Genomic DNA, 17030 nt, shown 5'->3' on the forward strand with positions numbered 1-17030 from the left:
GATGAAGGACCTGGTACCCTAGGCTGTGTTCGGATGCATTCCTGTAACTGTCTTTGCTATAATTCGGTAGATCTAAGTAGTAGATCCGCAGCAGCGATTTCCTTCTAGCTTGACTTTTTCTACAGTTTTTTGGTTGCTAATTATGGATTTACCTTCAATTTTTGTCGCACGAATGTAATTAACCTGTAAGTAACCCCTGAAGAGTATCCAACAAGGGGTTTCCACACACAATCTTCACGAGACAGAGCACAGGTACGTCTGTTTGGAACGGTTCATATCCCGTCCAGCAAGTGCAGTAACTCATTAACATATGGGTACTAGACACAGCGAAGGGACATTCCATTTGGCCGACAACAAACAGATGCACCGCCAGTATCAGAACCCCTAAAAAATGTAGAAAAAACCTGTTTCCAAGGTAAAAACAGGTGCGGAGCTAACACTCAGAACTACCATAATTTCATCTGGTTTTGGGGAGGTTCGCCCAGACTCAAAAATCAGGCTATGTAGGCTGCACTATTTCTGACAAACTATCGTATAAATATCAAATTCATTATGAAGACAGGAAAATGTAAATGCAACACCTTAGGCATCCCAGTGGCAGGGGATAATATCAAGTGAAGTTACCTAATAAAGGATACTGGCTCAGTCTAGCCTATGCAGCCTACGATTCTAGTCTAGCCTAGCATACGCAGCCTAGGCCAATATCACTTGACTTAGCCTATAGAAGATTATAGGGTAGGCTCAGCTTAAATCCACTCACCGTTTAAATTAGTTAGGCCTAAGCCTAGCCTGTACTAGGATAGGGCCACCACGTATCAGTACATATAGGCCTAGCTACAAAATCTAAAATTCACGACGCCTAAGTTAGGCTGGGCTGTAAAATTGCCGAACTAATTTAGCTGTGGAAGCTGCATAGAAAAACTGAGCCTTTAAATTGAGTTAGCTGTCAAAAAATCTCATAAACTTATCACAAAATAACAGATCCGGGAACTAGGCCTATAAGCCCATCGTAAATAGGCCTAAGCTTCCTGGCTAACACACCTTAAAAACCCGTAGCTAATGCTTTCAATATTACCGTAAGAAACACCTGGCCGGCTATTAAAACACGTATTAATATAATATATAAATAATATGGGATGGCGTGTTCTTACCAAAAATTACGTCACGTGGCTCATAATGCAGTATTATGTTTTTTTAAATATGTGTCAGAGTTCACAAACAAGTAGCTCGATCCAGCTGGCAATATACCGTTCAGGGAAAGTTGTTCATGGAGACGTTTTTAATGGAAAAAAAATCCCATAACATCATAAGAAGCAAGAATATTTTCCTTATATTGTTATTGATATATATTTATTATACTATGAATAATAATAATAATAATAATAATAATAATAATAATAATAATATAATAATAATAATAATAATGTCTGCCTCATTCAACTGCGTAGTCAGAGCTTCAATGAGTGACATTTATATGAGATGGACGGCATACAACCATCATCTTAGATTAATTAAGCCAGCCCTGTGCTAGCACGGGTTCTTGCTCTACGGCAGCCTGTAAAAAAAAATTAACGTGCCACTGCTTTAGAAGTTCTGAGCCATGCTGAATTTTAAATAAATCAAGACGGAGAAAAAAATCTAAAGAAAAAAATTATTGCGCAATAAGAACACCCCCGGCTGGGTAACATTTTCTTGTTTATTTAAAATGTTTACACTGTGTGTGTACGTGTTTTGCTTTCTCGGTCCTACAATATTAACATAGCTTATAGTTTTCAAAAAATGTCAAGGTACTATACTAAAGGAAAGAGTTAGTCAGCAAAATTAAGATCAGCCATAAGAAACACTGCAATTACAGTTTCATACCGGAGAATAAACTTCTAAAAATGGATTCAACAAATATTACATGAGATGGCTCAAGAAAAAGGTTAGATTTCCGTGAAACGTTGTTCAAATATAAACAGTATCTGTAATAATGGCAATTCAAATTCAATTACTACCATGAAAATAGATGAGAATGAATAACGTAAACAAATGAATAACGCAAACAATCATGCGGTAAGAAAGAACACCAGGTAAGTTAGGAATGAATTACAACTGAAAATACGAAAGCAAGACAACAGAAATGTATTTTACTTACATATTTGAGTTATTAATTGTAGTTATATATATATATATATATATATATATATATATATATATATATTATATATATATATATATATATATATATATATATATATATATATATATATATATATATATATAACTACAATTAATATCTCGAGCGTGAAAAAAAAAAAGCATGAAGTTGGAGGTATGAAGTAAAATATCACTTTTGAGCACAGAGCTACAGCCACTACGTATGAAAAACTTGTTGTAGGGCGCACAAGGTAATTAGAATTTTAGCCTTCTGAGACACTGGTAAGGAACTAGCCATGAGGGTAGAGTCTGTACTTCATTTAAATGAAAACAATAAATTAAGAACATTAAAACCCCAAAATTCTCGTCATGATAATGGTCCGCTGCTCATACAAAAGACTAAGTCAAATATATCAATACAGTACTGTAAACAGTGATGCAATTTGTATGACTTGGCAAGTCGATAGTTATTCCAAACAACTCTTCCTAGTCAAGTAGGTGGTCATGGAAAAAACCCAACGCATATGTCAAAAAATTTTATCTAAATGGAAAAAAGTAAGACATTTCCATGGTGATTCATCTGCATGCCTCTCCAAAAACTTTCAGACCCAAAACTGTGTAAACAATAAATTTTTTAAACATAAGTCGATAGAGCGTGTGACCCAATGCTCTGTTGTAGCTCAGCCCTTGTAGTCCACCTCTTGAGGCATGTCATATGCATAATTATGAATTGTGGCAAGGGCCTGGGGAAGAAATTCCAATGCTTGCCATTAAAGAGATCGAATCAGGGGTCCTATCAGTCTGAAGGCTGTGGCCTGGCAGAGGTTGCTTGAGAGGAGAAAGAACTCTGCTCTTTTGTCAGTGAAGCAGCAGCATAAATAAGACTTAAAGGAAAGAGAAAGCACGAACATTTTGTGGCGAAAAAAGCGACGATCTGACGAAGAGATAAGAGCATTAATATTTGTTAGGGTAACTGTCTTTCAATATTGTCGAAAATGGGGTAAACCAAACGACGAAGCAACCAAAATATAACAGCAATGTTCCATAAAAAAAAAACTTTAGTAACTGGCGTAAAGAAGAGTAAAACTGGACCAATTTGTACGATATGATCCATCCAATTCATGTTTAAAACTGTTTGAACACATTAATGTTCACTATTTATTTAAATAGATAGATTGGTGTCACAATAACTATGTGCATATAGGCGCTGCAAAATTGTTGACAAGACAACTTGTTGATTAGATTGGCTACGAACTGGACACTGAATATGTAAAAACAGCGTGGGATTATTATAGATTCTCCTTCAAGTCATGCTCTCAAGATCAGAATTGACAGTTGAGGAAACAACAATTTGCAAAGAAGCAGCATGTAGGGTTAAATCCCCTGCAAACGTCTGAACTGGAGAAGAAGCATTCTAAAGATCGTTGACAAAGAGGTGGAAAAGAACAATAGGAAAGTCAGATGTTGCATTATCAGCAACAGGTACAGGTTCTGTAAACACGAGTTTACAAAACGGGGGAATAAAGTCACAATCAAGAATTTGGAAAGAGGTGCCTTAGTCTGCCGAATCTCTTAGGAGAAATCATGAGTGACAACGTATTAGCTTTCAAGCCGTAAGGAAAAGACTAACCAATAGTAAGTTGGCAGGAAATATCAACTTGGATCCTGCTTTGCTGGAGCCATGATGGTTATCTGAACGAGGGGTGGTGTTTGATAAAGTAAAATGAGATCACCTGTTACACGTTTCAACAAAAGGGTGATAGCTTTAAAAAGATGAGTAACTGTCTTTATTTGGAACGGGTTCGACCGGGACATGACTCCAAGAGGAGGGGTAAATGCGAGAATTAACTATAACATGAAACGGACAGCAAATTACAGAAGCCCATTTGTTTGTAAATTCACTAAATCATTATATTGAGATCTGAAACTTACCAAATGCCACATCAACCTTAGCATATACAATAACTGTGCATACCTTGCATTCAAAGAATATATGGCAGTACATAGGATCAGATATAGGCAGAGTGAAAGGACCAGGGTCACGAATTGTAGAAATCTACTTCATTCTTGCTTTCCACACCAGTGCTCCAGAGTCATTTAGGACCTTTATTTCAAACATCTCTGCCACTTAATCAGCATTCCATTTCTGATTCTCTTCACTTTGCCATTAAAATATGATATAAAAATCATTAACGCTATTTTTCAACATCTTTCGTTATCATTCAAAGCGACGAGCACATTCAAAGTCATCTGTCAGTGTACGTCAAGGCTTTGATTACGTCATACATTCCCTTAGCTCGCCCTTTCATTCTTCTTTTGCTCTGCACTTGGGGATTTGATTACCAAGTGAGTCCAGCTTGGAAGTTACTTTTTTCCTTGTCTTGATCAATTTCAACGAGTCTTAGATTTCAGTGATGGGAACTACGTTGCTTTCGCGTGTTTACTTTTCGACCGTTCCTTGTAAAGGTCTATTTCCAAGGCATATTTGAGTTCATAACTGACTCCAAGATCTAGCTAGCCTAGTTTATTGTATTTCTTAATAATAATAATAATAATAATAATAATAATAATAATAATAATAATAATAATAATAATAATAATAATAATAATAATAATAATAATAATATATGAAGGGAGCAGACCCTCTTTCAAGCATGTTCAGTTAAAAGAATGGCAGGATCAGTGGGACTGACTTTATGCAAGATCATTTCAATTCTTCCTAGAGAATAGTAAGAAGAATTGAAAATATCTTGTATAAAGTCAATTCCACTGATGCTGCCATTCCTTTTAACAGAATAATAATAATAATAATAATAATAATAATAATAATAATAATAATAATAATAATAATAATAATAATAATAATAATGCTGGAAAACACATAAATCCACAGAACTAAGGGGGCCCAAAGAATAAGTTTAAACTCAAGACCACTCGTTTTCTTTATTTACAACAGTGCCTTCGAATCTCCTGAAATACTCAGTCAAGTACATGCCGTGACTACTAAGGAGCCAGGTACTTTTCAACGCCATATCCAAACATCAAGAAGTCAACGCGATAACGCTGATACAGTTCCAACGTCAGGTTGCGTGGGATTTCCTGAAATGGTAAGAAATAGAGTTAGTAAATTCTCTCTATTATCTTGAAAGGTTTGGTCATAGTTATTCATGGTTATTGTTAAGGAACACAGTCCTACTTCTTGAGCTTGTAAAGTAAGTTTATGTTTATATATATATATATATATATATATATATATATATATATATATATATATATATATATATATATATATATATATATATATATATATATATATATATGTTACAGTCAACATGCGTAATCAGTCATTACGCGTAATGACTGAAATTTCAGTCATCACGCGTAATGCACTTAGGGACATTTGATCCCCCAGAGCTAGTACTAAACACGGCGAAACAGTGAGTCACCTACACTGTTTCGCCGGGTTTAGTACTAGTCCCTGGGGATCAAATGTATTTTGCCGTGTTTAGTACTAGCTCCTGGGGATCAAATGTCCCTAAGTGCATTACGCGTGATGACTGAAATTTCAGGCATTACGCGTAATGACTGATTACGTGTTGACTGTAATATATATATATATATATATATATATATATATATATATATATATATATATATATATATATATATTAAGAAGACGATGACCGTAGTAGGTGTTTTCTGTTGATGGACTCATCCTTACCTTGTGAAGGATTTTTTTTTTTTTGAGAGAGAGAGAGAGAGAGAGAGAGAGAGAGAGAGAGAGAGAGAGAGAGAGAGAGAGAGAGAGAGAGAGAGAGTCTCACCTGAAATAACTTTACTGCCATTTCTTCAGAGGAACTCTTTGCTTGGTGATTATTCCAGACTGTGTCCTTGAGACCCAGCTGATATTTCTCTATGATGTATCTACAAGAAGTAAAAAGTAATAGCTATTCATAAGGAAAATCAATAAAGAATCACTTCCTAATCTTAAATAACACATGTAATTAACATTTGATATATATGGCTAGAATTCTTGAATCTAATAAATGGGGTAAGAGAAGTGTTGTTCTAATTTCTGGGAAAGTTTTATCACTTCTTTTCCAACTTAACGCGTTTAATCAAATCTTCCCTTTCCCAAAATTTCCCAGAATGAAAGGCCTGACTTACTTTGCTCGTTCTCACAATATCTACTTTTTTGGTTATTGTTCAGAATAGCTGTGCAAATGTATATCTTAGTAAATGCTTCTTTGTGAACTGCTACAAAATACTTTCTTCTTTAATGTTAAATCCTTTTCAAAAGCTGTGACATTAATCTCTAGTATTTTACTAACAAACACATCATCTCTATCCATTTCAGAGACAGGCCTATCTTTCTACAGAAACAAATACCATTCATATCGTCATCCAGCTTCCCAAACAGAACCTTTATTAACCTTGATCAGCAGAACTTGACAAATCTCTCATCTTGGCTGTGTGCGTAGGAAGTGCTAACTACGGGTAGCAACAGAACCTTTATTAACCTTGATCAGAACCTGACAAAATCTCCCCATCTCGGTATTTTGCATAAGAAGCGATCACCTATACGGTTCGCGAGACACGACATTCGGTTTTGCTTAACCACGCCCTCACCTCGTGTCCTCGTGGACGCTCTCCATGGTAGCGACGATGTCGTAGAGAATATCGCAAGGGGCGCAGTTGGCGTAGTAGTGGAACCAGTGGCGGTCGGAGCGGTGGTCTCTCTTGGCTCTGATGTCGTCGGTATGAGGAGTATGGTCGACCAGGAACAGCACGAATTCCTTGAACGAGGGCTGGCGTTGGTTCAGTTCCGAGGTCTCCTTCCGGTACTTCTGGATGATGAAGCGGCACAGCCTGTCGAGGACAGTCTACTAGTTTTTGTGGGGTTCAAGTCGTGAATGGACAGGAGGGTTTACTGATGAGGAGTTAATGACTTTCAGGTATTCTGTCGGCTAACTGAGTGTTCTTTTCTTTCCAGTAACAAATGTCTTTGCATATAAATGGCAAGCTATATCAGTGTTTCAGATTGCTCAAAGCACACACACACACATATATATAACATGTATATGTATGTATATACATATACATATATATATATATATATATATATATATATATATATATATATATATATATATATATATATATATGTGTGTGTGTGTGTGTGTGTGTGTGTGTGTTAACTCTAAAGCAATAACAGTTCGAAAAAAAAAAATTATTGGGAACAGATCTTGATTTTCACGGTTATATGCTGCTTTTCAGAAAAAGGTACTCACTTCAGCTTCAAGAAAAAATCGGGCAACTGTCCAATAGACGCATGAATTGATCTCGAAAAATATATTCCTTCAAACATAATTATAAAACTCTCTTCAACCAGGACGAAATGAAACACTGTGTTTTTTTTTTTTATCAAATTAAAAAACTCCTCAAATTCATGCTGTATCCTGAAAATCTCTTTCAAGAGAACTGAGAGTAATACTCACGAGGCAAACTTCATCCGGGCAATTTTGTCCAAATAGGCCGATACGATACGAGCGAAGGGATCTCGAACTAAGATAATCTTGGTGTACTCATTCATCAGGCTAAGCGATGCATCGCTGTGAAATGAATTATGTCTCATAATTAATAAAGGGAAAACACAAATATAGTGGAATATTGCGTAATGTCTTCGATAGGGGTTTCATTGATTGATTGGTCAACCGCTCAAATTAGTGGTTTCAAAAGTGTACTGAAAGGATTTGTTCATTTCCGATAAAACACTGAAGATCCTTCTTCTCTCTCTCTCTCTCTCTCTCTCTCTCTCTCTCTCTCTCTCAGCTATAAGGATGCAAAAGCTTATGATACGGTGGTGTAAAACAAGCACTCTTTTGGTCGTCGAACTTAGCACTATCTCTCGTTCGTGTTACATCGGCAAATCGGACAAGGGCGACTTCAATTTGCCACCAACACCTGGTGCTTGTTGGTAAGTAGCGTCGAGATGCTACTTACCAACTTACCATACGGAACTCAAGTGATTCCATATGGAACCCAAGTGATTCCATAAGGAACTCAAGCGATTCCATAAGGAACTCAAGCGATTCCAGGGCACTAGGGTGCATGATACAAGTCGGTATCATACACGAAAACCTGCAAAACGTGAGCAACGGGGTCAGGTTTTCATGTGGCTTTCACGAACACCATACTTTGGATCTCTTCTTTGACCATGTCAGAAAAGGTTTTAGTCTTTATTCACGCGTTTTTCCAAATGATACAAAGAACCAAGTTCGCTAATGCAAGGGAAGACTTCGTCCCCGAGTCTGAAGTCAAAAAACTTTTTAACATCAACATCCACATTCCTTCGAGGTCCCACGATGTCAAAATTCACCGTGCCACCAGCCGTTCTTTCATTTCACTGTTAAAACTGTGAGACGGACTTCATGGAAATAATTTTGATGCCGAGGTTAGAAAAGATTTTTTTAATACAACTTTTATAAAGGTCATGTCCCACCCAAGAGGTTTTCGTTCATATATTTAGTTGTTTATTGACTTGTTTTATTCTTTACTAATTTACCTATTTTCTCATTTTTTCCACAAATGAGCATTGAATTCTGTTGGAACTTTCTAGACACTTTAATAGCCTTATCAGCTTTCTGTGGGAACTTTCTGAACAGTTAAAGGCCTCAAATCTTTCTGTGAGGGACTTTCTAAATAATTTATTAGCCTTATAAACATTCTGTGGGAACTTTCTAAACAATTTAATCCTTTTAAACTTTCTGTGGGAACTTTCTAAACAATTTAATGGCCTTATAAACTTTCTGTGGGAACTTTCTAAAAAATTTAATGACCTTATAAAATTTCTGTGGGAACTTTCCAAGAAATTTAACGGCCTTATGAACTTTCTGTGAGAGCTTTCTAAATAATTTAATTGTCTCATAAATTTTCTATGGGAACTTTCTAAACAATTTAATAGCCTTATAAACTTTCTGCTGGAACTTTCTAAACAACTGAATAACCTTATAAACTTTCTGGGAACTTTCTAAAGAATTTAACGGCCTTACAATCTTGCTCCGTTTATGTCTACTAGCCTTTAATAACAATAACAATAACAATAACAATAACAATTGTACAGTATCCATTTATTTCACCTAGACACACTCACTTCTTACCTTCCTCGTTTGTGTGGGGGTTTGAGGAGGCGCTCTGCAGTGTAGTGCCAGTGTGAAACGTTCTTCAGTAGACCAGGGTACCCGACCTCCATCAAGTACTGCGTCCACGTGGATGTCCCAACCTGATACGCATTTTTCATAGTCAAAAAGGATCCGTTTTTTTTAGACTTTTTATACATTTTTATACATTTATAAAAAAGATAAGCCTTTTACGACTCCCAGAATCTTTCAGAGCCTAGATATCCAGGGAAGTTGTGCTAATGCAGAATATTACATAGATCCTGTTTAAGTCATGAGGCTTTCAGTTTTGATATTTCAACAATTCAACCAGATCTTGACAGTGTACGTGCAAAATATACACTGTCCAGATGTGATTACACTACTGAAATACCAAAACTCGACTGAATGCCTGAAAGCCTCATGACCTGACCAGGATCTATATAATATTCTGCATCAACGCAACTTCCCTGGATATCTAGGCTCTGATTTTTTCTGGAGGGCATAAAAGGTTTGCTGACACCAAGCCTATTTTGACAGAAAGACCACGTAAGCTCATCAGGATTTTAGGATATCGGATAGAAAATGGGAAGTCCTGTCTTCAAATACTTTACTGACGCTCTGAAGTGTGATTTACATCATGGCAAAATAGCTGACAGGGTAGAAAGTGCCCAGAATGAATTCTCTGGCGGCAGAGGGTCTGAGAGGGCTGTGGTGTTAGAGTAGAGTAGTGGAGAAGGTGCAAGGAGGGGATGTCTTAGATGGCAATAACTTGAGCACACCCCACCAGCAACAATGTTCGACGGAGCCACAGCAGTGACTCTACTTTAAAGTGACCCAGTCAACTTACTTTAGCGTTGAAGCACATAATCAAGCGTTTCCTATTCAGCCATCTGAGTCTGCGGAGAGGGGCCTTGTCTAGGGAGCCGTATGACACGTCCGGGCCCAAGCGATTGCACACCTCTCGGATGTGGTTCCGACGCTTTTTATAGACCTGAGGTGAACGTCAACAAACGGGGTCATATCAGTCTAGTTCGGTCACCGAAAGATCTGTACAGGAAACTTAATAAATTTACGGTCTGCTGCCCTCGAACAAATTTGCTATGATGATAACGTAGAGACCTGCTCACAAAAAAAGAAAATTAACAACACAACATTGTATACTCCGAATCATTACTACATTAACCATTAAAAATCAACTTAATTACGATCAGTTGGAGCTACAGTATTTCTATCAGTGGCAATATATAGCTACACCATAAACATTTCCCAAAGTTTATTCCCCAATGAACCTGACAAAATATACAAGCAGTCATAATCCAATTCACTACATTTTCTGTGTTCAAGTTAACTATTTAAGCTATGTGCGTTTGCGTTTCCAAAACTATATTCGTATAGTTTAAAAATTAAAAGCTGCAGTGCAAACCTTTCGTATACAAACTATGATTAAAACGGTATGAAGATTAATTAATATACTATAAATTCCCATTCCGATTTCAGTTTTATTCGTTTACATAATCTAACTTCACAGAACGCTATGGTGATCCTGAAATAAGTACTTTTAATCGTTTCTCGATATTCATCCATACTGCCTGATGTACACCTGTTTCACCATTTGCTTTTAATGGCCATGAACTTCATTGGACGTGTCATAATTACGGTATATTTCGCTTGAGAAACAAAATGGTGACTAGAGCCTTATTAAAAGGTGGGTCACGTGACCTCGTTCTGATACACCGAATGCGGGTTCGAATCCTGCCACAGACGTCGGAATTTCTTCACCTGGTTCTTTATTCGGATCTTAGGCTTTATGGTGACAAATATATAAAAAAAAATATATAACATATATATACTATATATATATATATATATATATATATATATATATATATATATATATATATGTAGCCTATTTAACCTCGATGGTTACTTACCCGCTCCCTTTCCCTGAAGAAATCCTGGAGGTCATCACTGTTCTTCCCTCCAACTGGACTGTCATCACGCCTTTCCTCTCCCGGCTGGGCATTTTCAAGTCTTGGGCCATGCCCAGGTCCTTTGACCTCCTTCAGATCTACAGGGTCAGGTCCCGCATCTTTCTCTTCGTATTCATCAACAAAGTCCTCATCGTCCTCCTCCTCCTCCTCCTCCTCCTCTTCCTCCTCATCCTCATCATAAGCGTCGTCTTCTACTTCATCATCGGCTGCTTGTTCTTCGTCCTCTGCAGCGTCAAAATTCTCCTTCTCGGGACTCTTGTCCCTGACAGCTTGTATCCCCTTGAGAGGGTGAAATTCACCATCTAGTGGGTTGAACTGGTGGTCTGTTTCGGGAAGCCCCTTGCTTTCTGTTAACTCGGCATATTTCTGGAATTCAAATATAATAATAATAATAATAATAATAATAATAATAATAATAATAATAATAATAATAATAATAATGTCGCAATACCATGGGGCACCAGAGTAGGTGAGAAAGAAAGAGAAAAAAATTGGTAAGTATCGAGACCCGAAAACAGAAATGAGGATATGGGATATGCCAGTGGAAATTGTACCCACAATCATAGGAACACTAGGCACGATCCCAAGATCCCTGGAAAGGAATCTGGAAAAACTAGATGCCGAAGTGGCTCCAGGACTCATGCAGAAGAGCGTGCTATTAGAAACAGCGCACATAGTGAGAAAAGTGATGGACTCCTAAGGAGGCAAGATGCAACCCGGAGCCCCACGCTATAAATACCGCCCAGTCGAATAGGACGACTGAGATAGACAAAAAAAATAATAATAATAATAATAATAATATAAAATAAAAAATAATTAATTACAAATAACTGGTATTAATATCAAACAATCAACAATAAATACAAATAATAATAATAATAATAATAATAATAAATTATAATAATAGTAATGATAATAATGATAATAAGTACAATGACGAATTACGTTTTGATAAATGCAGGAAACAACGAGATCACTCTCGAGTAAATTTCTCAAGTGTATTTCGAAAACAACACAGAACTCTTCAGATTTCGGGGGCCATCGGATCCTTCCAAATCAGTCGCTGAAAGTTAAAGACTTCTATACCTTGTTGATAATATACTTCAAAAACATACGCAAGAAGGGCCTTTTAGTCTGCTTCAATGATAATGCAATGATTACTGAAGCCAAATATATGCAATACATTTAACTAAATATTCACGTACGTCAATAAACCGGTTTTCTCAACTTTTTCAACTTCTATAGCTTTCTCGTCAAAGAAGTGAATAAAATGCAACATCAACATGATCAAGCGTCTGGCAACGCTATAGGGCAGGCCACCACCGGGCCGTGACTAAAAGCTTCATGGGCCGCGGCTCATACAGCATTACAAGCTCTACAGAAAACTTGATTGCGCCGAACCATGGTTAAAGCTTATTTTGAAATGCAGATGTCTTATTCAAAGTGAGTTGGAATTTAGTGAGAGTTGCTTAAATTGATTTGTGGTTAATAGACCGATCAGTATAGTAAGGGATTTGCACTTTAATGAATTTACATTTACATTTAGATTTCATTTTCATGTTTTGTATAACTGTGCGTTCTTAGTGTCTTTTGAAATATTTGTTTAATTCTTTTTGAATTTAATACTTTTACGTATTTTGTGTGCTTACAATCTCTTAGTTTTTCAAGATGCTTACTTAACTTTGTCTCACATATTAACATTTTGGAGATTTAATCTTAATAATTTGATTCAAGAATTAAGTTTGTGTTTTCAGGTAATAGTAATTTTTCTTTAAAATAAGCTTGTGGATTTTGAATTATTATTTTGGATTAAAAATAAATTTTTGCACTTAAAGATTTTACAATAGGGTTTCATTTACTGGTCACCGGTGGTAGGAATAATTTACTGTGAATAAACTAATAAACTAAAGTGATACAGTTTTGTTCCTTCAGTTCTGCTGAAGTGACTCTAATAGAGGAGACAGTTACAGATGTTCAGTAATGGAGTGATGACCTTTGGTTAACTTTAATATATTTTGATAATTCTGATAATTCTTTTAAGGGATCACTGTTGCCTTTAGAGTACTCAGTCGTATTTTTTGTTTGTTGGTTTGCTATGAGAGTTCAGCTATCTGGCTATGGTGAGGTAAGTTTTGAATTTCTCTGACTGGTAAGTGTAATAACCAGGTATTTGGAACACTTCGTGACAATATATATATATATATATATATATATATATATATATATATATATATATATATATATGTGTGTGTGTGTGTGTGTACGGTATATTTAAAGTTACTGAACTGTACACAGAGTTCACAAGTTAACTAAGAACTACTTTTATTATGGATGGCATATCACCAGTATTTAAAAAAAAAAAAAGATAAAAACCGTCTTCTCAGATTCACCTGTACAAGACTGAAGACGAACAACGCTACAATGAAGTAAATGATGGCTTTCAGGTACCTCCTTACGAAAAATCTCATGTTTAGGCGTCACATTCACTGATGTGTTTCCCAGACTGTGACTTCGTATTCAGTTACTGTGAATGGGATAGGCCAAGCATCAAAAACTTTCATATAACGCCGTTCAACAACTGAGATTTGAAGTGGAACACAAACACTCCTTGTGATATGGACCGATACACATAATTATTTGCACACTTTAATGATTTTCAGTCACTTGTATAAAGAGAAAAATCAAAGAGTTGGGACTGCTCTATCTCCTCTCAGTAAGAAGAGATGGCTTGTTGCCTCAATCAAGTTTTCAATCTTGAATTCGGCCAAGTAAATGCAGGAAGGGAACACCACCGTCCACACCCGGTCCCGTTCATACGAAAACTGAACCAAATTTGAATAACACCCGAAAACTGCGACGTTGCCAAGTGTCAATCATCGAGAAGCTTACGTGAAGAAACATCATCTATAAGAATTCTACACAACGGTTTTTTTGTTATTTTTTTTTTAGTTTTGCCTTTTTTTGTTACAACACTTCACAACGCTATGGCATGAGAATAAAGTGGGGTTTAAGAACTTCAAGTTACTTTACGTAAAAAGATTAACCTTTCCGCACGCATTAGCTGTCAGACGTCAACACCTGCCCTGGTGAAAAGTCGGACAGGTGTGCGGTTAAGTGGTAAGTAATGAGGCAAGTTCCACGTTAGAAGAAATCTGGTTGAGAAGATAGTTTCTTCAGTTGACTCTGTTGCATAGATGCTATTGCAGAGCTTATAGCAACATGAGGCGGTTAAGATGGACAGCGACTATCAGTAACGAAAAATTATTACTGCATATATTACAATAATGTGTCAACTCTTTCAATTTGGATTAACTGAACTGAAAGTCATGGATGAGCAACATACAAACAAACACACACATATACATATATGTATGTATGTATATTATATATATATATATATATATATATATATATATATATATATATATATATATATATATATATATATATATATATATATATATATATATATATATATATATATATATATATATATATAATGTTCACCCATAATTTACAGTTCAGGAAAGAGTTGACACAATTATACTGTATGATACATATACGTACATACATACACACACATTATATATATATATATATATATATATATATATATATATATATATATATATATATATATATATATATATATATCTCATACAGCATAATTTATTCATTTACATTCGCACAAAGCTCTTCATTGTCAGATTGAAAAGTAAACTATATTTGGCTTAGGACTGTTCTTAGTGAAGGCGTATTCAGCGTAATACAATATTTCTATTTTTTGTGAAGTTATTTTTGAACACTATATCTATTTCCTAATTGCTTCGATCTTTTTGAAATTTTTTAAGCGTGGAAAATTGCTGTAATTAGTGGAATGTCAGGAGGTAAATTATCCGTTGGAAACCAAGATTTTTATAGCCCAATTCCCACCACTACAAATGCTTAATCAACTCTTAATTGTAGGGACAGAGAACTGCTCACTTTTCAGGCTAATTTACGAAAGTCTACGGGCTAGTACCCACGCTATTTCACGGATTTACTGACGGCGTACGAAAATAAATAAATAAATTAACAATATTTTTACTGTTGGCCTGAAAGGTGTTAACCTTGCAAACTGTGATGCCTAGCCTTGGATTCCTCGGGAGCTTTTGAACCAAGCATTTTTTTTTTTTTTTTTTTTTTTGAGGAGGTGGACACCCATGAATATACACAAAAACTGACACACACACATATATATATATATATATATATATATATATATATATATATATATATATATATATATATATATATATATATATATATATATATGACTGTTAAGTATTTTCTGTTAAAACAGAATTCCATCAAATATAAAGGAACCCATAGAAATGCCAAAATGTGGAAAATAAAGGCTATATTTCAGAGACCAAATTGGGTCTCTCCTCAGGCAGAGAAACTTTGGTCTCTGAAATATAGCCTTTATTTTCCCCATTTTGGCGTTTCTATGGGCTCCTTACATTTTATGTATATATATATATATATATATATATATATATATATATATATATATATATATATATATATATATATATATATATATATATATATATATATTTTCAGCTGTACTGAATCAAGAACGACCGTGTTTTGAATTTGGAGATGGAGAATTACACACGCAAAAACAGATCTGATATGCTTAAAATTTCCACAGGCAATTTCAAATAAAATCTGCCAATCACTTCTTGAGAGAGAGAGAGAGAGAGAGAGAGAGAGAGAGAGAGAGAGAGAGAGAGAGAGAGAGAGAGAGAGAGATCAACAATATGCCATTTTACCTAAATTGGCGTGGCTTCTAAGAAAAGAAGTACAATATATAGATCACCACATTCAACCTATAAATGCTGAATTATGGATGCAACCCTGTGCAGGAAACTTCCATAGCATCAGCTACTTAATAACACCTACACAACTGGCTCATTAGCAGCAAGGCGACTGTCTCCTTGCCATAAACATTGCGCCACTTACCTCCATCTCCTCGTCGATGACCCTTCCTTCATAGAATCCCCGAATTCCAATATTATCTACCTATTACACACGCACACATACACACACACATATATATGTAGTGTGCATGCATATATATATATATATATATATATATATATATATATATATATATATATATATATATATATATATATATATATATATATATATTATATATATTATATATATATTATATATATATATATGTATGTATGTATACACAATGTATACTCGTGCATTGTTATGCTAGAGGTCAGTCAACTAAAGGTGAAATCTCCCTTGGCAGCAGCCAAAATAAGCAACCTTAGGAAATCCAACCATTTTGTTTTCAAATGAGGAACATCTCATCCAAATGGAAGCGGAGATGGTTTCTCTGAAATTCAACGACATGTGTCCTATCAATTCACCTACTAAGGACTATAACAGAGGAGGCGGGCCTGGTGAAGGGTTGTGGATCCCATGGTGTATCGAAATTCCCCATACATGTGGAAAGATATGTTTGAACGAGGGAAAGGTTAAAATGGAATAGATGAGAAAGATAATCATATCTTCGTACCAAGTAAATGTAACGGTGGAAACAAGGCATTATGGGTGGATGAAGTTAGTATACTAGAGATGTACGGAGGGATCCTGACTGACAAAGTAAAGCACATGACAGACGGTTTGACAGGGGAAGATCCCTGTTGGCTTAGACACGGAAGAGTGTTTCTGT

The 17030-nt window shown here is 35.6% G+C and overlaps 2 protein-coding genes across 2 annotated transcripts in view; both read right to left on the reverse strand.

Annotated features, from left to right (window-relative positions):
• Positions 1-1267, reverse strand: part of nonC (serine/threonine-protein kinase Smg1) — a 108964-nt gene extending 107697 nt beyond the window's left edge. Inside the window, exon 1 of the mRNA XM_067082572.1 lies at positions 1152-1267. The gene's annotated coding sequence lies outside the window, so the exon portion shown is untranslated. The remainder of the gene's footprint in view (positions 1-1151) is intronic.
• A 3498-nt stretch (positions 1268-4765) lies between these two features.
• Positions 4766-14366, reverse strand: LOC136825580 (carbohydrate sulfotransferase 11-like). Its single transcript, XM_067082166.1, has 8 exons — positions 13681-14366; positions 11231-11656; positions 10147-10290; positions 9300-9421; positions 7638-7751; positions 6769-7008; positions 5964-6063; positions 4766-5238 (listed from the first exon to the last, which is right to left on the reverse strand). The coding sequence occupies exons 1-8, from the start codon at positions 13756-13758 to the stop codon at positions 5143-5145; spliced, it is 1320 nt and encodes a 439-aa protein (XP_066938267.1). The 5' UTR covers positions 13759-14366; the 3' UTR covers positions 4766-5142.
• Positions 14367-17030: the final 2664 nt, after the last annotated feature.

Source organism: Macrobrachium rosenbergii, chromosome 39, assembly GCF_040412425.1.
Source record: "Macrobrachium rosenbergii isolate ZJJX-2024 chromosome 39, ASM4041242v1, whole genome shotgun sequence".
In the NCBI taxonomy this organism is placed as follows: domain Eukaryota; kingdom Metazoa; phylum Arthropoda; class Malacostraca; order Decapoda; family Palaemonidae; genus Macrobrachium; species Macrobrachium rosenbergii.